Source organism: Notamacropus eugenii, chromosome 7, assembly GCF_028372415.1.
Source record: "Notamacropus eugenii isolate mMacEug1 chromosome 7, mMacEug1.pri_v2, whole genome shotgun sequence".
Classification (NCBI taxonomy): domain Eukaryota; kingdom Metazoa; phylum Chordata; class Mammalia; order Diprotodontia; family Macropodidae; genus Notamacropus; species Notamacropus eugenii.
Window position 1 is genome coordinate 3103845 of NC_092878.1, and position 25091 is coordinate 3128935.

General features: G+C 39.9%; 1 protein-coding gene and 1 non-coding gene across 7 annotated transcripts in view; one reads left to right on the forward strand and one right to left on the reverse strand.

Moving 5' to 3' along the window:
• ATP8B4 (ATPase phospholipid transporting 8B4 (putative)) overlaps nt 1-25091 on the forward strand; it is a 339741-nt gene that overhangs the window by 190355 nt on the left and 124295 nt on the right. For all 6 annotated transcript variants that reach the window (XM_072623610.1, XM_072623613.1, XM_072623609.1 and 3 more), the window contains 2 exons: nt 14657-14815; nt 22841-22929. In XM_072623610.1, the coding sequence (XP_072479711.1) occupies nt 14657-14815; nt 22841-22929 (248 nt within the window). The remainder of the gene's footprint in view (nt 1-14656; nt 14816-22840; nt 22930-25091) is intronic.
• Nucleotides 20582-20685, reverse strand: LOC140515084 (U6 spliceosomal RNA). The gene has a single exon (XR_011970842.1). It is a non-coding gene; the product is annotated as a U6 spliceosomal RNA (small nuclear RNA).

Here is a 25091-nt window from a genome sequence, read left to right on the forward strand (position 1 = left end):
GAAATCAGATTTGAACTCAGGTCTTCCTGACTCTACGTCCAGTACTATCGCTGAGCTACCTAATTGTCTTGGAACTAATTGGAATTGATTCAGTATTCCTATATGTCACTCCCATATATGCCATTCCTATATGTCTATATGCCAGGATTGTCCTGATGTCTCATTCTCCCTGTTCTGTGTTTGCACCAACACGTTGTATTTCTACTCATTGCTGGCCCTCTGCTTTGTGTGTTCTGATTTATACATGGTGTCTCTCCCATTAGGATGTAAACTCCTTGAGGGGAGGGTGATTTTTGTTTTGTTTTTGTATCCCTAGTGCCTGATGCCTAGTAGTGTTTAACACAGGCTTGTTATTACAGCTCTCTGATTCTACTTCTTCTAGGTTCCTTTTTCCATTTTTTCCTCTTTACTTTCCTTTTCACTTCAGTTGAGCATCTCACTATGTCTACTGTTTTCCTCTTCATTTTTTCAGTTTAACTGGCACCTTCTTTGCAACCTCTAGTTTTTGAGACTTGCCTAGAGCAATGGGGTTAATCAAAATATGGGGGCTACTAAGTAGTAGTTTCTGTGGATGTATTTATATATTTTTTTAGATAAATTCATCAACACGTTAAAATCTGATAAAAGCTACATTTTAATCTGGTTTGAGCTGCACTTGGCAGTGTTGTGGGTAGCCCACAGGCCAGGTGTTTGACGCCTCTGACCTTGCCCAGGGCCAATCAGAAGAAAGAATTGAGCCCAGGTTTTCCTAGCTTTGAGGTCAGCTCTTACAATGGCACTGTGGCTCATTCCATGAGGGAAAAAACCCACTAAAAGACACCTCATTTAATAATCAGATGCCATTTTTCTTTCTTAAAGGAAGGGTAACATATCACTTGTTTACTTGTGTTTAGTGTAGTTTTTGAAAAATATTTGTCTTTTTCTTGACAAACTGAGATCTGCTTTTTGCAACTTGTGACAAGTTTACATATTTTATATGACTGTTAGTATTAAATTTGGTACCAGCAAAAGTTTGAGTGTTCATTTCAGGAATCATCCTACATTTTGTGATTTTTCTAACGAATAAAGCATGTTCAGTGGAAACAGAGGTCTAAAATTTGTTTCAGAAAACTCAGGAAAAAAATCATAGTGACATCTTGTGATTTCCTTCCTTACCAATTTCTTTTTTTCCTTTCCACAGAGTTTTATTTATAACCCAATCAAGGTCATTTTTTTGTTCCTTCTTTCCTTCCTCCTTCCCTCCCTCCTTCCTTCCCTCCTTCTTTCTTTCTTTTCTTTTCTTCCTTCCTTCCTTCCTTCCTTCCTTCCTTCCTTCCTTCCTTCCTTCCTTCCTTCCTTCCTTCCTTCCTTCCTTCCTTCCTTCCTTCCTTCCTTCCTTTTCTTTCTTTCTTTCTTTCTTTCTTTCTTTCTTTCTTTCTTTCTTTCTTTCTTTCTTTCTTTCTTTCTTTCTTTCTTTCTTTCTTTCTCTCTCTCTCTCTTTCTCTCTCTCTTCCTCCCTCCCTCCCTCCTTCCCTTCCTTCCTTCCTTCCTTCCTTCCTTCCTTCCTTCCTTCCTTCCTTCCTTCCTTCCTTCCTTCCTTCCTTCCTTCCTTCCTTTCTTTCTTTCTTTCTTTCTTTCTTTCTTTCTTTCTTTCTTTCTTTCTTTCTTTCTTTCTTTCTTTCTTTCTCTCTCTTTCTTTTTTTCTTTCTTGAAGTGGTCCAGGGGACAGAGTACAGGGCTTGGAGTCAGGAAGACCTAAATTCAAATTCTGCCTCAAATGCTTACTAGCTATGTGATCCTGGGCAAGTCTCTTAACTTTTCCCACCCTCGATTTCCTCATCTGTAAAATGTGGCGAATAGACTACATGGTCTCTAAGGTCTCTTCCAACATTAAATCTATGATGCCATGTATGGTACAGCACATTGGCACATACAATTTGAGGACATGGGAAGTCCATGTCACTCCAGAGTCTCACTACTGCTGCCGATCACATAAGGAAAGAGGAGAGGGGAGAACAGGAAGGGATGGGAATAAGTGGGAATAGGAAAGAGAACTTAGAAGACTAAAGGGGGGGGGTCACTGTGTTTTCTGGAGGGAGGGAACAACCATTCACCAGTGACACCTGGGGGGCAGCAACATGGCTGGTAATTCTTGTATAAACATTTCAAGATGGAATAGTGTGATGGGTAGGGAAGGAAGTCACTGGACAGTAAGGAAGAAGTCGTTTGTGAGGCAAGTGCATAATCTACTAAATGCTTGAATTTCCCAAACTTCCTGGGTCTCAGTTTCCACATCTGTAAAATGAGGATATTGCACTTCAATCTCTAGATCTGTGAACACCTGTTTTTTATAGTTAAGAAAACTCAATCCCAAAGAGGAGATTTAGCGAAGGCCATGAAGTCATGATTAATAAAAATGGAATTTGAACTTGGATCTCTTCACTAAAAATCCAACACTCTGCACTATGCTATGCCTTTCTAAGCATTTTCAAAGGGAAGAGAATAAGCATTTCTATTGTGCTTACTGTCTGCCAGGCACTATGTTAAGTACTTTATGAATATTACCTCATTTGAGCATCACAACAGCCCTGGGAGGTAGGTACTCGATGAGGAAACTTCACTTAGAGGACTTGCTCAGGGTCACGTAGCTGGTAAGTGTCTAAGGCTGGATTTGAACTCCAGGCTCAGTGTTATCTACATTGAACCACCTAATTGCCTCAGTGGATTGTGAACCTGGTGGACTAATGTGTTCTAAAGTTTTTTTCTATATTCTTCTAAGAGGGAAATTAGTGTGAGGGAAGAGGCTGGCTACTTTCCTATTGCCTTCCTTAAATATCATAGACTCTCAGAGCTAGATGAGACAGCAAAAGCCACTTAGTTCTACCTGTGCCTGACCAAGAATCCTCTCTACAGCACCGCTGATAAATTACCATCCAGCTTCTCCCCAAAGACATCTGATGAAGAGGAAATAATCCATTTCAGTTTTATTATTGCCTATTTTTTATTCAATTATGAATTCTCATCAAACATCCACGAAGTACAAATGGGACATGTTGTTGTGGATAGATAGAGAGCTGGCCTCAGAGTCAGGAAGGCCCAGGTTCAAGTCAGCCTTAGATATCAGGCACTAGTCAGTGAGTCAACAAGTCAAGCTCCATGTGCTAGGCACTGTGCTTAGCACTGGGAGATACAAAGAAAGGTTAAAAACCCAGTTCTTATCCTTGATGAGCATGCAGTCTAATGAGGGAGATAACAAGCCAATATGTCTATTTATACATCTATATGTATATGTGTGTAGGGGAGAGAGAGAGGGAGAGAGAGGAGAGGAAGTGAGAGAGAGAGAGTATGTAAGAAATGTGAAGAGGAAAAGGAGGTCATGGAGAAAATGGCACTTGAACTGTGTCTTAGAGAAATGGCACTTAAGTCTTGAAGGACAGGAGGAACTTCAACAGATAGAAAGGGAAGGGAGTTCCTTCTCAGCAGGAAGGTGACGATTAATTAGCCAATTTATAAGCATTGGTTGCAATTACAAGTTCACAAGTGCTGTGGTAGTTACTGAGGATATATACAAAAATGAAATAGTCCTTGCCCTTAAGAAGCTTACATGCTATTGGCAGAAACTCTGTGTATGTTTGTATATATACACATGTATATGTATATACACACATATTTTTTGGGCTCTCCTGGCTTTGAGTGAATTTAGAGTGAATGTCAATGGTAACTGTTTCTCTTTGGAAGAGCAACCCTGAGGGTCTTCCCCTCCCAGCTTGATTTTTTGTTTTGTTTTGAATCAAAGGGACCAGCCTATAACTCACTTCTTAAAGAGGTGAGGCCTATTCCCTGAATGGGTATTACCTCACTTTAAGTTAGTACTTGAAAAGGCCTTAGCCTAAAAGGGCAAGAGTCTCCCAGGCATCCTGGGCCATCTCCAGTCATCTTAATGAATGTCTGGTCACTGGACCCAGATGCCTCCAGAGGAGAAAGTGAGGCTGGTGTCCTTGCACAGCACTCTTTCACTCAAATCAAAGTCAACTGCGAGTCATGTTATCATTTTCCCTGATGTCATTGTCCTCTTTGAAAATGAAAGACAAACAAAACAAATGAATATGAAAGATGTATAAAATAAAAGAAAGCTAATCTATTTTTGAAGGGGTAACACTAACAACTGGGGCAATGGGAAGTATCAAGAAGGAATTCATGTAGGAGAAAGAAAGAGACAGAGACAAAGATGGAAGGTAATCTAAAATGGGAAGGGAAGGCATTAGCAGGGATGGAGCAGGGACTGGAAAAATCCTCTTTTAGGAGGTAGGCTTTGAGATGAAGGAAGTAGGAAAACCAAGGGGACAGCTGGGACAGGAGGTGTTGCAGACCATTCTAAGAATGAGGACCAGGACAAAGACATGGAGGCTGAAGATGGAGTGCCTTGTTCAAGAAACTGCAAGAAGACAAATGCAGGTGGATTACAGAGTCTGTAGAGTGAAATAAGGTGTAAGAAGATAATAAAGGTAGGAAGAGAACAGATCATGAAGAACTTCAAATACCAAGTAGAGTTTACATTTGATCTTCAGTTAATAAGGCACCACTGGAGCTCATAGAACAGGGTCAAAAATGGTCAGACTCATGCTATGAATTAGAAAAAAGTCACTTTGGCAGCTGAGTGGAAGATGAGTTGGAATGGGGAGAGATGCAAAGCAGAGAGACCAACTAGAAGACTATGGCAGTAGTCTAGGTGAAAGATGATAAGGTCTTACATTATGTAGGCTGTAGAAGCTGAAAGGAGGGATCATTCATGAGAAATATTGTAAAGGTAGAGAGGGCAAGATTTAGGGTTAGATATGTGGTGTGTGAGCAAGTGAAGAGTCTAGGATGACACTGAAATTGTGAGTCTGGGTGACTGGGCAGAGAGTGGTACCTTTGACAGAATTAGAGAAGCAGGGAAGAACTTGATATTGGTTCTTTTTTTGGACTTGTCAAGTTTGAGATATCTACAGGACATTGACTTTGAGATGTCCTAGAGGCAGTTGGAGATGCTTGACTATAGCTCAGGGAAGAGCCTAGGGCTGATTACATAGATCTGTAAGGCACTTGACTTTTTAAAATTTTTTTAAAATTAATTAATTTATTTTAAGTTTTCAACATTCATTTCTGTTGGGATTGGAAGTTCAAATCCGTGTGGACGGTCTCGGGCGGGTAAAAGTGGGACTTCTAAATCTTAGAGTCTTACGAGGCCCTCCATGAACAGCGGGGATTCGAGAAGGTCAGACTGAGCTAGCTTGGCTAGCTCGGGTATTTCCGCCTCTCCCCGGGAGATACGTGATGGGTGGAGTCTCCCTGCCCTCGAGGTCGTCCCGGATCTGGGCACACTATTGTTATCTAACAGCACGGTATTCAGATGCACATTTCCACAAAATTTTGAGTTCCAAATTTTCTCCCCATCTCTCCCCTCCTCCCACCCCAAAATGCCTTGCATTCTGATTGCCCCTTCTACCAATGTGCCCTCCCTACTAACACCCCTCCCTTCCCTTATCTCCATCTGCTCTCTTGTCCTGTAGGACAAGATGAATTTCTGTACCCCATTTCCTGTATTTCTTATTTCTCAGTTGTATGCAAAACAGTTCTCAACATTTGTTTCTAAAACTTTGAGTTCCAACTTGTCTTCCTTCCTCCCTACACACCCATCCCCACTGAGAAGGCAAGCAATTCAATATAGACTATATATGTGTAGTTTTGCAAATGGCTTCCATAATAGTCATGTTCTTTAAGATTAACTACATTTCTCTCTATCCTATCCTGTCCCTCATTTCTTCTATTCTCTCTTTTGACCTTGCTCCTTTCCAAGAGTGTTTGCTTCTAATTGCTCCCTCCTCCCATTTGCCCTCCCTTCCATCATCCCCCCAACCCTGCCTATCCCCTTCTCCCCTACTTTCCTATAGTATAAGATAGATTTTCATACCAAATTGAGTGATGTTATTCCTTCCTTGAGCCAAATGCAATGAGAGTAAGCTTCATTTTCTCCCTCTCACCTACCTCTTTTTCCCCTCTATTGGAAAAGCTTTTTCTTGCTTCTTCTATGAGACATAATTTGCCCCATTCCATTTCTCCCTTTCTCCTCCCAATATATTTCTCTCTCACCTCTTAATTTTATTTTTTTTAGATATGATCCCTTCCTATTCAACTCACCCTGTGTGCTCTCTCTCTCTTTCTCTTTCTCTCTCTCTCTCTCTCTCTCTCTCTCTCTCTCTCTCTCTCTCTCTCTCTCTCTCTCTCTCTGTATAGTCCCTCCTACTACCCAGATATTGAGAAAAGTTTCAAAAGTTATAAATATTATCTTTCCATGTAAACAGTTCAACTTTAGTAAGTGCCTTGTGATTTCTCTTTCCTGTTTACCTTTTCATGCTTCTATTGATTCTTGTGTGTGAAAGTCAAATTTTCTTTTGAGCTCTGGTCTTCTCATCAAGAATGCTTGAAAGTCCTCTATTTCATTGAATGACCATTTTTCCCCTTGAAGTATTATACTCAGTTTTGCTGGGTAAGTGATTCTTGGTTTTAATCCTAGTTCCTTTGACTTTTGGAATATCCTTTTCCAAGTCCTTTAATCCCTTAATGTAGAAGCTGCTAGATCTTCTGTTATCCTGATTGTATTTCCACAATACTTGAATTGTTTCTTTCTAGCTGCTTGCAGTATTTTCTCATTGACCAGGGAACTCTGGAATTTGGCCACAATGTTCCTAGGAATTTCTCTTTTTGGATCTCTTTCAGGAGCTTATCAGTGAATTCTTTCAATATTTATTTTGTCTTCTGGTTCTAAAATATCAGGGCAGTTTTCTTTGATAATTTCATGAAAGATGGTGTCTAGACTCTTTTTTTTGATCATGGCTTTCAGGTAGTCCCGTAATTTTTAAATTTTCTCTCCTGGATCTATTTTCCAGGTCAATTGTTTTTCCAATGAGATATTTCACATTACCTTTCATTTTTTTCATTCTTTTGGTTTTGTTTTGTAATTTCTTGGTTTCTCATAAAGTCATTAGCTTCCATCTGTTCCATTCTAATTTTTAAAGAACCATTTTCTTCAGTGAACTTTTGAACCTCCTTTTCCATTTGGCTAATTCTGCTTTTTAAAGCATTCTTCTCTTCATTGACTTTTTGGACCTCTTTTGCCAATTGAGTTACCCTATTTTTAAAGGTGTTATTTTCTTCTGCATTTTTTGGGGGTCTCCTGAAGCAAACTGTTGACTCGTTTTTCATGATTTCCTTGCAATGCTCTCATTTCTCTTCCCAATTTTTCCTCCACCTGTCTTATTTGATTTTCAAAATCCTTTTTGAGCTCTTCCATGACTTGAGACCATTGCATATTTATTTTGGATGTTTGGGAAGCAGAAGCCTTGACTTTTGTGTCTTCCTCTGATGGTAAGCATTGTTCTTCCTCATCTGAAAGGGTGGGAAAAAATACCTGTTCAGAAAGTAACCTTCTATAGTCTTATTTTTTCCCCTTTTTTGGGCGTTTTCCAAAGCAGTTACTTCCTTTGTAAAGAGGTAGGGTATACTCTGGAGATCTGTAAGTTCTTAGTTCCTCCAAGGTGGCACAATCAAGGAAGATGAATTTACTCCCTGGCTGGGTGTGGCTGAGATTCATATCAGCTGCTCAATTCCTCCAGGAGCTTTAGGCAGGAATAGGGCCACCCCTCAGGGCTGAGTTTCAGATGAGCAGCTCAGTTCCCCCAGAGGTTTTAAGCTGTTTGCTTCAACAATGGAACAGTGGATTCCTACTGCTGTTGCTACTGCCTCTGCCTGGAGCCGGGGCTAGAGGAGGACCCTGTTCCCTTATCAAGGAGGTGAAAAAACCCTCTCACTGACCTTTGGTGCCTGTGGGTTGAGGGATCTGTGAAAGCTGCTACTGCTGCTGTGGTTTCTGCCCCCAAGGCTTGCTCTAGTGCTGCTCCTCCTGGTGCCATGTGGCCCAGGCTGGGCTGTGCTTCTCTCCGCATCTGCTGTGACAGACCTTTCCACCCTAGGCTGGAAATCTTCTCCACTCCATCTTTCTGTGACTTCTGCTGCTCCAGAATTTATTGAGAGTCTTTGTTTACAGGTATTTTATGGACTGTGGGGGAAGAGCTAGAGTATGTGTGTCTTTCTACTCTGCCATCTTGGCTCCACCCCCTGGAAGTCACTTGATTGACCTACTGATGCATACTGGTTATTTGAGCTCAGTTAAACCACTTAAGCTATCAGTACCTCAGATAACTCTTTAAGACTTAGTTATAGAGCACTTATGTGGTCTGCATTAGTAGAGAAAGTTCCCAATTAGGAGTCCTCTATGTCAGTAAAATTTCAAATCCATTTCAGATCCAATCCTTTATATGAGGTATGAAGGCTACAAAGATGGCTATGAACCAAACTCTAGCTCCAATTATAATTCCGTGGAAAGAGAAGTGATGTACACAGTTAATAATACAGAGGAGAATGTAATTAGTGTAGAGAGGATCTCCAGTGAAGGGTTCATAGAGGAAATTGTGTTGGAATTGGGTCTTGAAGGGAAGGAGGGACTTTAATAGATAGAAATGGAAGGGAGTCCATTCCAGAAATGAGGAAGGCAATTAATTAACCAATCAACAAGCATTTATTAAGCACCTTCTATATTTTAGGTACTGTACTAGTTGCTGGAGATGAAATCACAAAAATGAAACAGTCCTTGCCTTCAAGGAACTTATGTTCTATTGGCAGAGACTATGTTTGCATGTATACATACACACATATGTACATGCATATGTATACATACATACATAGATATGAAAGACATATAAAATAAAAGGAAGTTAATCATTTTTTTTTATTGAAGGGGTGGCACTAATAGCTAGGGGTAGAGGATCAAGAAAGAGAGGTAGTGTTTCACTTGGGTTCAAAGGAAACTAAAGATCCGAAGAGGTGGAGATAAAGGACAGAAGAATGGAGAGTAGAGAAGTCACATTGAGAAGAGTAGTATGGAATAATACAGTTTGCATCCCCACAAGCCATTTCAGAGCCTTGAACTTATAACTTAGATGTTTGTTGAATTGAATTGATGGATGAGAGATACTGCTGATGTGAAATAAAAAGATATGGCACTGGACTTAATGAAATATTGGGCAAGTCACTTAACCTCCTTCATTCTCAGTTTCCTCATTTCTAAAATGAAAGCACTGGACTAGGTGGCTTCCGAGGTTAGAAATCTGAATGAGGGACAGGATGGTTTCACTCTAGTAAGTTTGTCTGGATAAGATTATGGGCAGAGGAGGAGTCTTTTGGTGAGAGTTATTTAGAACTGAAGATTAGCAGAGTGGGAACAATGTGAGGTCAATGGGATTGAAAGGCATAGGAGAGAGCACTCTTGGAGTAGTTGAATCAAGACTAGGTAGAGAGGAAAGTGAGATCAGACCTGGGGCAAATAGAAAAAGAGAGTGACCAAGAGACTGAAGGTCATGTTGAGGGTGAAAAACAAGCCTGGGAAAAATAAAGGAGAGGGAGAAGGAGAGGAAGAGGAAGAAGGAGAGGAGATTATGGTTAGAAAGAGGAATTTCAGCATTGGGAATTTGCTAATAGAATATCTTTGAAAGAGGTTGAGGTCTAAGGTGTGACCACCCTGGTTGCTGGTTAAAGAGGAGCAGAGGTGGGGGTCATGGTAGTTGACAAGCTCAAGGAACAAAGGAAGAGAGTGTTTGAAGGGTAATCAAACATGATGGTTTGCTTATCCACACATTTTCAATGAAGAAAGGATAATATTCTTAAACTGTGTTGCATTTTCGATCCGCAAACTCCTATTACATTTCTGCATCCTTTTTCATTAAATTCCATTAGTAAAAGAGAAATCCAAGAAAGTGCTCACCTCCTAAACATTTTTATATGGTTAGAGTTTTTTCTGATGTAATTTAAGATTTCCTTCTTTTCACTTTGCTTGGCTCTTGAAAATTTGTATGACCTTGCTGGCCAGCTCTCTCCAAATTCAGGCTCACTCCCATCTCTCACTGCTGCCAGGGCAGTCTGTTTTTAACTCCTGTGGAGAAAGGGCACACTTTCCTCTGAGACTGGAAGGAAGGGGGACAGGATAAGTAAGGAAATTGACAGGCTGGGGAAGATTGTTTTTTGTTTGATTTTTGTAACTTTCATTTTACTTTTTTTAAGTATTAGATTTCCCTCCTTTTACTTAACTACTTACAAAAATATATACTTAGTCAAGCAAAACAAATTTGTGCATCACCATGTCTAAAAATGTCTCTTTCTGCATCTTGAGTCCTTTCTTCATTCACCTTTCTGTCAAGAACATGCTTCATCCCCAGCCCTCGGATTGCGATTGGCCATTGTGTTGAACTGAGGCACTGTCTTTCAAAATGTGCATTTTTACGATGATTTTTCTCATAATATAAACAGTTCTGGTTCTGCTCATTTCACTCTCTACCTGTTAAGTGTTTCCAGACTTCTCTGAAATTGTCCTTTTTACCAGAGGAAGAGTGTTAAAGAAGTTTGTATTGGATGATTGTAATCTCCTTTGTAGAGTAGAAGAGGTAACCTACCAGTGTTGGGATGTTAAGGAAGGAAGAGAAAATGACCTCTCTTTATGCTTTAATTCTGTGCCCCATTTTCTAATTTGTCTTTTAGTAGGCCTCAGGGAACTGTTCCCTCCCTCCCTCCCTTTCCCTCCCTCCCTCCCTCCCTGCCTTCCTTCCTTCCTGCCTCCCTCCCTCCCTTCCTTCCTTCCTTCCTGCCTTCCTTCCTTTCTTCCACCTGGGATAGGAGTAATGGAGCCAAGATTGATAAACTGGTATCTAGTGGTGACAGAATTAGTAAGCAATAGGGCCAATCCTGGTGTTTCACTGATGAGGAAGATGTGAGAGTTTGACCCTAAACCTTAAGTAGTGTCTCTCTCCTTACACTTGTCCTTATTGAGCAGCATTTTCTTTTCTTTTTTTTTATATCTTTATTTATTTATTTTATTTGACATTCATTTTAACAAAATTTTGGGTTACAAATTTTCTCCCCTTTTATCCCCTCCCCCCCCCAAACACCAAGCATTCTAATTGCCCCTGTGACCAATCTGCTCTCTCTTCTATCCTCCCTCTCTGCCCGTCTCCATCTTCTCTTTTGTCCTGTAGGGCCAGATAGCTTTCTATACCCCTTTACCTGTGTTTCTTATTTCCTAGTGGCAAGAACATTACTCAACAGTTGATCCTAACACTTTGAGTTCCACCTTATTTACCTCCCTCCCTCCCCACCCCTTCCCTTTGGAAGGCAAGCAGTTCAATATAGGCCAAATCTGTGTAGTTTTGCAAATGACTTCCATAATAGTTGTGTTGTATAAGACTGACTATATTTCCCTCCATCCTATCCTGTCCCCCATTACTTCTATTCTCTTTTGATCCTATCCCTCCCCATGAGTGTCGACCTCAAATTGCACTCTCCTCCCCCTGCCCTCCCTTCTATCATCCCCCCCACCCTGCTTGTCCCTTTATCCCCCACTTTCCTGTATTGTGAGATAGGTTTTCCTACCAAAATGAGTGTGCATTTTATTCTTTCCTTTAGTGGAATGTGATGAGAGTAAACTTCATGTTTTTCTCTCACCTCCCTTCTTTTTCCCTCCACTAATAAGTCTTTTGCTTGCCTTGAGTAGCATTTTCTTTTGGCCTGACCCTATAGAAACTTCTGGAATCCCACTTGTTCTCCCAAGGAGGGATGACTTGGCCTCCCAGCACTTCTCTGAATTAAAGCAGTCTTCCTTGGCCTGCCCTGCCTTTCTGTCCTAGTCTAGAACCACACCCTTGGGGAAGGGCCAGAAGTGGCTTGGCCTCCAGGGCCTGGAGAAGCAAGGGGACGTGTTCACGGCTGTATTCTCTTCCATGTCAGAGTCTGCTTGAGACAATAAAAATGATCAAATAAGCCTGTTTTTTATATTCCTGTTGGCAGAGACTCCGTATCGTGTTGTTTTTGCCCAAAGCACATTTTTTATGACCAAACTTGAAGCCTGAGAAATTGGGGCTTGGGTCAAAGGAATGAATAAACTTCAAGAGGACCTGTCAACTCTACTGCTAATTCCTAGGTTTTGTTAGTGATACCCATTTGTACCATTTCAAGGCAAAAAAAAAAAAAAAAAGTGAGTTGTACCAAAGACAGGAATGAGAATTATTAGTGGTTTTTTTTTTTTTTGAGGGGAGAAGGCAGGGGGGAAACAAATCCTAGGATCTTGAAACTTGATTAAAGGCTTCTGCCTTCCCAGCCATAATTATCTGCACTGTGGTCCAGTTTAAGTCAGCCCTGAATTATCTTGCTCTGTTGTCATTAGGAGGAGACAGATGTGTGATTAAAACTATTGGGGCACAGAAGTTTTCTTTAATAAGAAAACTTCATTTGTACCAGGTTTTCATCTATCCTCTTGTCCACTGTATACTGTCCTTTACCAAAAGCCATCTTGAAAATTTTCAGTGGGTTACTCAAGATGTGAGCCTGTGAACATTCCCGCAGTAGAAATAGCCCTTGGGTGGATAGGGTCAACCTACAAAACCCAGGGTTGTATTTGCCTCTCTTAATACTGGCCTCAGTGAACCTGAATATTGAGTTCTTGCCCATAGGCAACTAAACCAAGAGGCATCTGAACCAACAAACCAATTTAATAACTTGCAATGGGAAATATCACTTCCCTTCAGGGAAATCTACTTGGGAGACCAAATTAAGATCAGGAGGCTGCTTGGCTTGAGGCCCAGCTTTCCTGTTGGCTAATCGAGACTCTATCTCCCTATAACAATGCCTGAAGATTCACTATCCACCTTTCTTTCTCAACCTCACAGTACCCCCACCCCCTTTCAAGATTTCAAGCTTCTATTCTACTGATCCCATCAATCCTTACATCAGGAAGTTCCTGGCTTGTGTTAGAAAGAGGTAGTCTAGGAACTCCTTTTCAAAATGCATTTGACCTTGAACTTTGAGTTCAACCAAAGAGAATATGCTTTCATTCTTCACGACACAACTGTGCCTCTGCTTTCTGTTCCTCCGCTTCTCTTGTCCCAACTGCTTTTCCTTTCACCTGGCTCTAATTGTTTGCAACACAGATTTGTGTTACTCTAACTGGTGGGCCTTACATTAGAAAAGAGGCCACACAGGTAGATTTTCTCTGTCTCCAACTAGCTAAAAATCAGCTTTACTTCAGTTTTCATGTGCTATTGTTTTTAATGGAATAAATATGATGCCTTTATATTCACGAGGGCACAAGATTAAAGGACGGGCAAATCTGTCCCTTTCCATTTCATGGAGATTGCATGACATCTTTGAGAAAAAATATTAATCATCAGAGCTATGAATCTAATTAAGATATGAAAAAGTAGTCCCATATCTGAAAGGGATCTCCAGACATACTAGTCTAAATGTTCCAAATAAACCTCAAGCTTACCCTCAAGTTTAGAAGCATGGTAGTGCATAGAAGAGCCAATTTTGTGCTTTCTCTCTGGTATTCTGAAGCAATTGTGTGCTGTGATAAGCCTGGTGAATGTGAAGCCACAAACTGCTTTGGATATTTTAACAGGGGATCCCTGAAATGCTACCTATTCTGAAATTGGAAGTGTGGTATTGGAGGATAAAAGCCTTAAAAATCACAGAATAGTCCTTTTCTTTTGTCATGTGGTTTTGGATAGAAAGTCATTCCTGGAGTCAGGAAGACAGTTCAAATCCACCCTCTGATGCATTTCTGATTATGTGATCCTGGACAAGTGACTTAATCTCTAAGTGCCCTAGGCATCTCATAAGACTAAAAATTTCAGAGCAGGTGCTAATTTGCTTTGGGAGAGGGAGTTTCTGCATTATTAGTCCCCCACACTAGTGATATCATAGATCTGCACCATATTCTGAATGGAGGAGTTAAATTGTGCCATTATGGAGAAGCAGTGTATAGAACACCAACACTCTAGTCAAGAAGACATGAGTTCAAATCTAGCCTCAGACACTTATTAGCTGTGTGACCCTGGGCAAATCATTTAACTCCCATTACTTTTTTTTTTTTAAAGGATACTATATTTAGAGGCAGAAAACTTGGGCTCTGGGTTATAAATTGTGGCTCTATCTACTTGTGTGACTTTGGGCAAGATGTCTGACTTCTCCAGCCTCAGTTTCTTTATCTGTAATAGTGAAGAGGGGCAGTTGGACTAGAATTTCAATTCTACATGATCCTATAATGATGTTCCCGAAGTAAAAACATCATTTAAACTACAAAGAGATAAGAAAAAAAACCTTAAAGCATTTATTTGTTTTCCTTTTCAGTACTCAATTTTTGTGTCTTGATAGGCAAAGGATGTACGATTTTAGAAACACATATCTCTAAATTTGATATCTCTACTCTGAATAGTGCTAAAAGCTCTTTATAAAAAACTCATTAAGTGAATGTTCCTAACTGAAAGAGTCCTGGGGGTTGATGGGGTGCCTTCTTTTGCAGATCAGGACATTGAGGCCCAGGAAGATTCAGGAATTGGCAGCGAGTGACTGTGCTGGATCTGAATCTAGGTTCTCTTGACCCCAAAACCAGCACTTTTTTCACCTAGTACAATTCTATAAATGTAATCCTGACATTATATGGTATTGCATATTAGAGACAGTAGGGTAATACAGGGACTGCACTGTTAAAGAACATTTGAAGTCAGTCATAAAAGCTTTGTTTTTTATTTTACAGGGTTTGTTGCCTGTGAGCCTCCTAACAACAAATTGGATAAATTCACAGGAGAGCTCTCTTGGAAAGATAACAAGTACCCACTCACCAATGAGAAGATCATTCTGAGAGGCTGTGTACTGAGAAACACCAGCTGGTGCTTTGGAATGGTTATTTTTGCAGGTACATCTATCTTTCCCTAGTTTTCTATCTTTGTACTCTCCCTGAGATACTCATCAGCACGTTCTAGCCGTCCTCTTGTTCACAAGCTTAAGTCTGTTTGGATGAGTGCAAAGCTTTCCCCACCCACCCCTGCGTCCCCCATCCCCACTCCCCGTATAAAATGCTGTTCAGTAAATTGTAGTTTCAATGAACAAGACTCAATTATTCTATTGATTGCCTCTATTGGACCCAATGTGTACATGCTGAGAAATGTGCTTTTGCTTTGTAGAACGTTTAAGCCTGATTAAGCTATGAGGAACACACACACGCACACACACACACACATTCACACATTCACACATTCACGCACACTCCTGTTTTTCTTGCTTTGTATCCTTATTGAAGGACTGTCTCTGCTATTTTATATGTAATCCTTGTATCTGAGATTTTCATGACAAAACAGGCCAGGTCCATACGGGATGATTTCACTTCCCCTGGCTTCTCACCTCGAATCAGGAAACCTGAGCAAATGTATACATGCTACCTTCAAAGGGATAGAGATAGCCTCTTGGGTAGATGGCACATGGCTTATACTTCTACAGAGGAAGCTTTTGTTAAAAGAAAGAAAACAAAATAGAGATAGGCATGATCATGGCCATTTACAGTCTGAAGCAGGAGGGCTTCTCAAGAGTCCTTTGCCTAACACCATCCCCAAGTCCTCCCCAAGTCCTGGTTTTTGGTAACTGCTCTCGATTGTGCTTGTCTCCCCAACAGAATCAACCAATCAATCAACCAATATTCATTAAGCACTTACTATGTGTGAGGTGCTGTGCTAAGCCTTGGGGATACAAAAAGAGCCCAAACATAGTCCCTGCCTTCAAGGAGTTTACAATCTGATGGGGAGACACCATGCAAGCAGATGCGTACAAAGCAAGTTATATAGAAGATTAACAGGAATTGTTTCATACTTAGCATTTGTTTTTCCCAGCCACTAACACATAGTAGATCCTTAGTAAATGTGTATTGATTTGTTAATCAAGGGCTGAGGGAGAGAATGGAAGGCTTGTTTATTTTATCTAGCTTTCTACTATTGTACTTGGTTCTTTCCAGCTCCATAGTTGGGATGATTTTCTCACAAGGAGAGCTGGAAGGACTTTGGAGGTCATCAAGTTCAGTCTTCTCATTTTATACATGGGGAAACTGAGACTCAGAGAGGTTAGATAAATTGCTCATGGTCACACAGCTAGTAAGTGTCTGTTTGAGGTGGGATTCAAACCCAGTGCTTCCTAAGTCCTAATTTGGCACTCTATCCATAGTACCCTGCTGGCTCTTCAGGGACAGCTCACAGGATAATAAGAGGCAAAGCTGAAAGATTGGAACTAGAGGTTATCTTGTTCATCTCTCTCATCTTGTATTTGAGAAAACTAAGGCCCAGAGCGTTAAGTAATCGCCCAAGTTAATGCAGGCACCAAGCAACTGACCTGGGGCATGAATCTGGGCCTTTTGACTCTAAAGCTTGTACTCTTTCCACTACATCATGGTCTCTTGAGAGTTCTTCAATCTTTTGCTGCCACCTCCCCTGGGCAAGGTTAGGGCAAAACCTCCAGAGTCTTCTTTTTTCCCTCTGTGTGCCATCATTCCCCTGTCCCCAAGTTAATTGCCTTCTTCTGTTTTTGTGTTCCAATATCCACTCGTTATTGGTTTCAACCATCATCATGGATTCTTTTAGTAGTCACCATTTGTCATTTCTCATCACTCAGCTCCCCACCATACATCCACCATGCTAACCACACAGTCTTTCCTTTCAGAATAGTTTTGGGAGCAGGGTAGACTGGGAGGAGATAGGGAAAAAAAGGACTCCCCTTTCCCTTTCCAGCATCTAAAGTCTAGTGAAGAAAAGGTCGCGGGGAGAGGCTCTGTTTTATTGAGGACTCAAAATTTACTCTTCTGTCTGGACCCTGCTGTTCATCTTAACATTTGGGGATGTCATAAATTTGATAGTAGATGCTAGAAAGAGAAGGGACTGTCTATTCTTCTGCCTGTTTTTTCTTCTTCTCCACACTGTGTCTGTGATTGGAGCTATGCCTTGGTGTTAAGAAAGAATACGGAACCATTTTCTGAAGCCTTGTGAAGATATTCGTAGTTTGGGTTGCTACCACAACATTTTGAGCCAGCTGTTTACCCTGATGCCGAATGAAGATGCTTCTTAGGTTCGTGGGCTGTGTGTGCAATTAAAAATGCGAATTCTTTGGTTAAATAGCTACCATCATTGAAAACAACAACAACAAAAAATCATTAAAGACTCTGAAATATTCCAAACCTAAGAAATTCCCAGTTTTTACTAATTATTCTCAGCTGTGTCTGTTAGTGAAAATCTTGCTATTTGGGGTATTGCCATTTTAAGGTCATAGGAAATCCCTAGAAATATGGCAATATATGTGTGGTATTTGGGGGCTCCATCTGACCCCATAGCTCTCCAGATCACATATCTTTATTCTTTGGTCAAATATATATATATATACACACGTATGTATGTATGTATGTATGTATGTATTTGCCTAACGTGAGTTCTGAGGTTGTTTATCCACTTCCAGTCAACTCATGAGACCTCTTTAAAATATGCCTGTGTATATATAAAATATCTTTTGTTTTTGCATCCCCTTCATTTTCAAATATAAGTCTTCCCTTTCCTTGACTCTGAGAGGCATCCTGTAAAACACAATGCAAAAAGGAGAACAAATGCAGCTCAGAAAAAACTTAGTAACATGTTGGTCGAGTCTGACAGTATATTCCAGAATGTCAAACACAGTTCCCCACTACTGCAGAGAAGGGAGAGAAGTGACCCAGGAGCGCTGTCCAAGGTTGTGTTGGTGGGGAGGTGAGAATGATGACCAGAGTGTAGACATCAGTGAGGAGATGGCTGGAAGGAAGGTGGTGGGTCATCTAATGCAAAGAATTAGACTCGCAAGGTATCCAGCTTTCTAGAAGAGACTGAAATTTCATAGTCTGAAGCTTTCCTAATCTCAAGTATGGGACAGGAGAAGAAATCAGTTAATCCAAGCTCCATCTTTTGTTTTACGGACAAGGGAACTGAGACCAGGTCTGCCCATGCTACTTCCCTGCTTAAAGATCTTCAGTGACTCCCTTTTAGTTACCTTTGAGCTCCTTGACCTGGCATTTAAAGCTATCCATGATCTGAATCCAAACTGCCTCTCCAAGACACTTTTTATCGTTCTACCTCACACATACAAATTGTACCAGTCAAACTGGACTATCAAGCATTCTGGGCAATCTACCTTTTTTTCTTTGTCTTTTCATTGATTAATCCCTCATCCCCAGAAAACATTGCCCCTGTTGGTTGGGCTTCCCATAATTCTTATCTTCTTTAAGGTGATATTTAATAAATAATACATTATTTAGAAGGCATATGTTATCTTGGTCTAGGGCCTAGAACAACATGTTGCACATAGTAGGAACAGGAATTCCTTCTTCCTGCTTTACTTGAACAATACTAGTGATAAGGAGCTCTCTACCTCCTGAGGAAGTTCATTTAATGTTTTTGACCACTCAGTTGCCAAGTTTTCCTTTAAATCGAGGTAAAAATGTATCTCTCAACAACTTCTGTGCACTGCTTCTAGTTTGTCCTATAGAACCAAGCAAAACAAATCTAATTTCTCTTTCATATGACAGCCCTTCAGACATGTCAAGACAGCTCAGTGACCCCCTCACTCTTCTCTTGTAAGCATAAACATTTTGAGATTCCTTCAGATGATCTTCATATAAGCCATTGTAATTTACCCTTTTCGAAAAGGAAATGAGGTTAGTCTGGCTTGCTTTGGTTTTAATGAACCTATGCTAATTCTAGTGAATTCCACTCCCCTTTCTAGGTGTTGATAAGATGTCTCTTTTGTCAGGAATTAAAGTAAAGCTCACTAGCCTATCATCCTTTTGCCGATCTCTCGTCCTGTGACACCTCTTTCATTCTTTATAGTTTTTCAAATATCATTAACCATGGCTTTCTTTCATATATTCTCCCAAAGAAGTTTCTCAGGAAGATATTCATGTTCAACCTTATTACCTCCCCTCTTCCCATTTCTTCCTTTTGAATAAGATATATCCTTCCACTTCTATATTTCAAGTCAAGTCAACAAGCATTTATTAAGCTAGGTGGCAAGATGGATAGAGCTGGCCTGGAATCAGGAAGACTAATCTAAAGAAGGGATGCATGGTAGAAAACACTCAGAAGAGGGCCACTGGAAGGTCAAAGAAAAGTACCATTATAGGGAGAATCTTGCACAGGGCGCCCAGTTAGAATGGTTATGGTTGTTGTCTTTTGTTTTTGAAGAGGACCAAAATGACATCATTATGACAAAGTCAAGTTTCAGTGTGTGGGACTGTGGCTGATCAGACCAATATGAGCTTGGAATGTTCCACCACAGGTTAGGCACAGATAGTCCGTGTGAAGATTTGGGGTGGATACTTCAAATCTGTGCATCCTACATTTACTGACCAATTAGAATAACGTGTAATTGAATGATGAATTCTAAAGCTATTACCATGACAGGGTCATTGATTCTGATCTGAAAAGATTTTAAAGGTCATCTACTGAAACTCTCTCATTTAATGAATGAGGAACCTGAGGCTCAAAAGTTAAATGACTTTCTTCGGTACATGGCTTAGAAGTAACAGGGCTGGGATTTGGACTGAGGTTCTTTGGGAGAGATAGTAAGTTGTAATGCATAAAGTACGGAATTGAGAGGCAGGATGCACTGGATTCAAATCCTCCCTCTCACTTCAACTAGCTAGCTGTATGGCCCTAAGCAATGCACTTGGTTTCTTCCCTCACCTATAAAATGACAGATTTCCTCAGAAGTCCCTTCTAGCTAAAAACCTATGATCTTTTGCATCTAATTCCATCACTCTTTCTGTTATAAGATACTGTCTGATGGAAGGCTTCAACTTACCAAGCCTCTGTCAGAAGTTTGTCTATAAAGCTAAAAAAGTGATGCTTTTCCTGAATGATAATTTCCTCCTTCAGAAGGTAGGGAATGCAACATAGGCAAATTCTATACTGTACCCAACTCAGTTCAATTAGTGGGGACCTGCTGCTGAAGTAGCCATAGCAAGAACCCTGGGAGGTTATGATCATGCCATCTAGCTGTTCTCATGCCTTCTTAGAGCTGATGACAGTAGCAAAAGTGGCAAAAGTCAGATTTTTCTGGTAGGGCACCCTAAGCTTCTGGAGGAAGAGGTATGAAGAACAAAATTTTGATTACATGAACACGAATTATGTTGCGAGACTGAAAAAATGGTATAAAGAGATTGGAATGAGTAGTTTTCATTGTTCTTGGTAATTTTTAGTTTAAAGTTCCCTTGAAGGGATCTTCAATCCTCCTGGCAAATATAATGATACTATCCCTAAGTAGGAATAGTGATGGGGTTGGAATCAGGAGGATCTCAGTTGGAATCCTGGCTAAGACAGTTAGCTGTGTGACCCTGGGCAAGTCACCTCTTACCTCAGTTTCCTCATCTGTAAAATGAGAACAGTAATATCACTTCTTGGGTTGTTATGAGGAGCAAATGAAATGGCTTGTATGAAGCATTTTGCAGACTTTTAAGTGATATATAGGTGCTAGCCATTATTACTACTAGTAATAGTACTACTATTACTACTATTACTACTGGTAGCAGTAGCAGTAATAGTCCATATCCTACTCAGTCTTTGTTTTAAGCCCTGTCCCAGAAACCTAAATCTTATTCTGTGAAAACATCTTTCTTTTTCATTTCTTTTTTATGGAAAACTTTATGTATTTTCATGTTATCCTTGCTCAAGGGCTGGGCTGATCTCTGTATTGTTCCAATTTTCATGTTTGTGCTACTGAAGTGAGCCCTGAAAATATGTTCTTAATCAAATGCCTTTCTAGGCCCTCCTTTGTCTTCTAAAATCCCTTTACCATTTGACTCATGGCAGTGAGGAAAATGGTACCTGTGCCCTGAAGTCTGGTCCAGTCTCTTGCTCAAGATTTAATAATCCCTAGAGCTGCTATTTTATTTCTGGCTGATACTATTTGTTCTTTTATGAATTACTAGGAGTGGCTATTAATTGTTGGGTTTGAGAAGTCCTAGCTTGTTCTCTGTCACATCTGGGATACCCTTCTGAACAACACAGTGTAACTCTCACTTGTCTACATCAAGCCGACATAGGGCTGTCTCCATGTCCCTCATGATGGCGTTGCCAACTATCAAGTCTCATCTTTTGTTTTTGTCCAGTACTAAATATTCTTTCTTGATGGTACTCGTGTGTTGTAATAGTTTCTGAAGAAATCTAATTCCTTGACTTCTCTCACCCCCATCCCCTGTTGATAATTGTAGGGTTATTTTCTTTTTCTGAGTCTATCTCTTGGACTTCTCTTAATTGATCAAATTTCTTCATTGGATTTGGCATTTTTTCAGTTTACTTTTTATCTTCTTCTGTTTATTGCAGTACTTGGTTTGGGATTTGGGTCTTGGACTAATCCCTTGAGCACTTTTATGTGTGTTGGGTGCTATATTCCTGGTAGACTAGATGTCAGCGTAGCGTTGTTAGGCCCAATCCTCCTCATAATTCCCTGACTTCTATCTCCATCTCCTGGTCCCTCTCTGGGTTCAAGTCTCAGCTCATCTTTTTCCTCTTTGCATGAACTTCCATCAGGAATTGAGTTTTTGTCTGCTGTGGAATTAACAGGCCCCAGTGAGATGTTACAGATCACATTGGTTCCAGGCCTTCTATAGTACTGGTGCCCAGTTGTTGAGTTGGCCTTGCCTCCAACTGCAGCTTTGAGTGCTCTAAGGATTATGTGTCTGGGCTCTGTCTTCCTGAGTAGTGACCTATCCCAACTGTTTCTGTCCCATGCTTTGTTCTGACAGGCCAGGGCCAAGATCAGGCTGTAAAAACTGACTTATTGGAACTGTTGTAGTCTTATAACAATGTCTCTTTTCAGAGCTTAGAACATATTTAGGTCCATTTGCAAAACTACATATGCCCATGTGTATCTGAATTGGGCATTGGCTTACAGCTGCTGCTATCTACAGGGTTGTAAGTTTTCAAGCACATTTATGGGAGATCCTGCTGGCTCCCCTTCTCTACTCGACTCACTTGGGTTCTGGCCTGGTTATCAAGGCTAGTTTCCTAGTGATCCTTCTTCCCACCTCTAACACCTTTTCCCTTTATCTGAACTGGGACAGACTTCCCTAGTTCACCTCCTCTACCAGTCTCAGCCCTCTTCTGACTTTCTTTGATTTTGGGGGTTCGTGGCTTGGTGTCCATGGACCTCAAAGAGTCTGTAGATAGATTCCAGGGAATCTGTGAACTCAGATGGGATTCCTAGCTCTGACATTTCTACCAGTGTGACTTGGCAATTCATTTAACCTCTTTTAGTAATAACTAGATTGTTGCTAAGCAAGTGATTTGTGAACTTTAACATGCTTTATCGATGTGAACTATAGCCTGAAAGATGATTCTGAATTTGTTACTCCACCCACGGTAAAGATAATTCACAAAAATGTTTTATTATATTCTTGTCATCAGTTGAACAAGAAATAAACTCTTCACTGTTTGCCTTAAATCAGTCTATTCTGTTCTGCTTTATTACCATTGCCTTTTTATGTTTCAGACCTTTTCATCATTTCCATAAGTCAATTTCTTCATCATCTTAAGTCCTTTAATTTTAATGTCTTCCTTAAACTCAACTTCTTTGCACTCAAAGAAAACAAACACAAACTATCTTTAATTCCATGGAAACTGAAGCATTTCTCAAGACCTTTTTTCTAGGAAAGAAGGCACTTATCTGTGACATTGGAGTCAAATGACAGAATACAGTTTGTCATTTGACTTAGCCTGAAATTACTTTCCTTTACTGATAATGAAACCTAGAAATTAATTTAGATAGACTCTCAATTTTTAAGTTAAACTCATCCTATAGAAATACTTTGGATAAATGTATTACTCTAAACTAGTTATAATAATCGTTAATAATCAGTTTGAAGTTGTTATTTAATTTTTTTCAGGTCCTGATACTAAACTAATGCAGAATAGTGGTAAGACTAAATTTAAAAGGACAAGTATTGACCGACTGATGAATACTCTAGTGTTGTGGGTAAGTTGCTACAATGAAGTTAAGCAATATTGCTGAGTATTAAAATTTGAATATACTCTGTTATTTTATAGAAATTCCATTTGACATCTAGAGATTTCCCTGAAGGATATGGGTTTAGAATTTGGGGAAAAGAAATCCTATGCTTTACATACTACAACAAATAAAACAAAAAATAAGGAAATTGTCACAGTGATGAGCAATAAAGGGTTGGTTGGGAGAGGCTTGAAGTATTTTTTTTAACCTCTGCATGGCAATATGGTTTTAGAAAATCAGACCACAGAAGTGAAGGTTCTTTGGTGCCTTTCCTGTCTCTGTGTTTTAAGAATGCCATTTCTTTGGCTTGGAATGCCCTATTCTCTCTTTCAATTCAAATCCTTCCTACTTTTCAAAGATCCGGGTAAAGAAAGTCTCTTTTCCTCCAAGAAGTCTTCCCAGAACACTGCAATCCAAAATAGTTATCTCTTCATTCTGTTATGTTGTAAACTCCTTCGGAGAAGGATTATCTTTTTTTTATTTGTATCCCCAGCAGTTAGCAGGATGTCTAGAACATAAATGTTCATTGAATTCATTTGAATTGTGTTGAATCATTTTCTGAACTGATAGCAATTTATTGTCTGTGGCCCTCATTTGGAAACCAACAGCTTGCCTCAGTCAACATTGTTAATTGGTTCTGTGAAAACCTAACTTTCTGAGAAATAGCATAATGGGAAATAATTCCATTGAAATAGAGAAGAGCTTACCAGAAAGGGAGCAAGAGCCAGTCAAGTCATACCAAGCTTCAGAGAGTAGGAATCTAGCTGCCCTTCGTGGGGACTAGGAGTTACAACAGACTGGGCAAAGAGCACAAGAAGAAGACGGTGGAGTTTGAGTTACATGGGGTCTGGCTATGTGTTGTTGCAAATAGACCTGATGCTGGACATGCTTGCCTGTCATTATATATAGCCTTCTGATATGTATCTCTTGTATTGTTGACTTTATTGTTAATGTTTCATGTAATTTTGTCAACTTGTGTTACAAGCTAGATGATGATTTTCTTGAGAATCTATGCCCTGTGTTCTGTATCACCCACAATACCTAGCACAATACCTTACACAGAGTAGACACTCAAGATACTCAACATCTGTTGATTAGTCTCTTGATTTCATTATATGAAATCAGAGCAAAGAATTCAAAGTGGAACAGTGAAGGGAGATACTTAATCTACTTTTTGTCTCAGTCAATATTTATTGTTATTATTAATAATGACTCATATTTCCTTAAATTTACAATTTAAAGACTTTACAATTTAAAAATAAGTTTGGAAAGACTGTCCCTGATTGCTTCAGAGAGTCTTTAGTAGGCATTGTTTTCTTTACAAATGCCAAGGGGTTTCTGGTTATCTCCAATAGAGGGGGTGTTAATCTCATCAGAAGAACTAAGCGCATTCACTAGTTAGGTAGTGGCTATCATCTCTTCTAATTCTTGACTTTGCTTTAGCAGACTGATTCATTTGACTATGTAGGGGATGGAAATAGTAATATATTTTAAGTAATCTAAGTTTATAAAATTACAAGAAGACACGGACATATTTGCACCCATAGATGGATTGTGATCTGCACCACTGGAGGGCATCTTCCTAATCAGTGAGATCACAGTTCAATTTGAATATTTGAGCATTTGAAGATGTTACCTCATAGGAGCCTCCTGACGACCTTTTGATATTAATATTCTTAGTTTACAGATGAGGAATCTGAAGTTCAGAGAATTGAAATCACTTTGTTACATTGATCATACCACTAGTAAGTGTTGGAGACAGACTGGATCCAGTTATTTCTGGTTCCAAATCCAGTAACTTATTTTGTATAAGGGAATCTTATACCAAGCAATGAGCAATTGGAATCTTTTAAAAGTGATCAAAACAGAAATTATTTGTTCTCGGAACTTTGATAACTAGTCCCAGCTATGTCAACAAATGAATAAGACTTGGAATATATTCATTTCTATTTTAAAGTAACACGCAATTTCTTTGTCCGTTACCCCTTCACTTCTAACTCCTACTTACATAGTCTTTCAGTTATGGAATGGAAAAGGGGATATTTAAATATGTGGGGATTTTTTCCATAAGAGAAAGAAGATTGACCTCTTGATTAGTCATGTCCAACTATCAAGAAGATTCTCTCAAG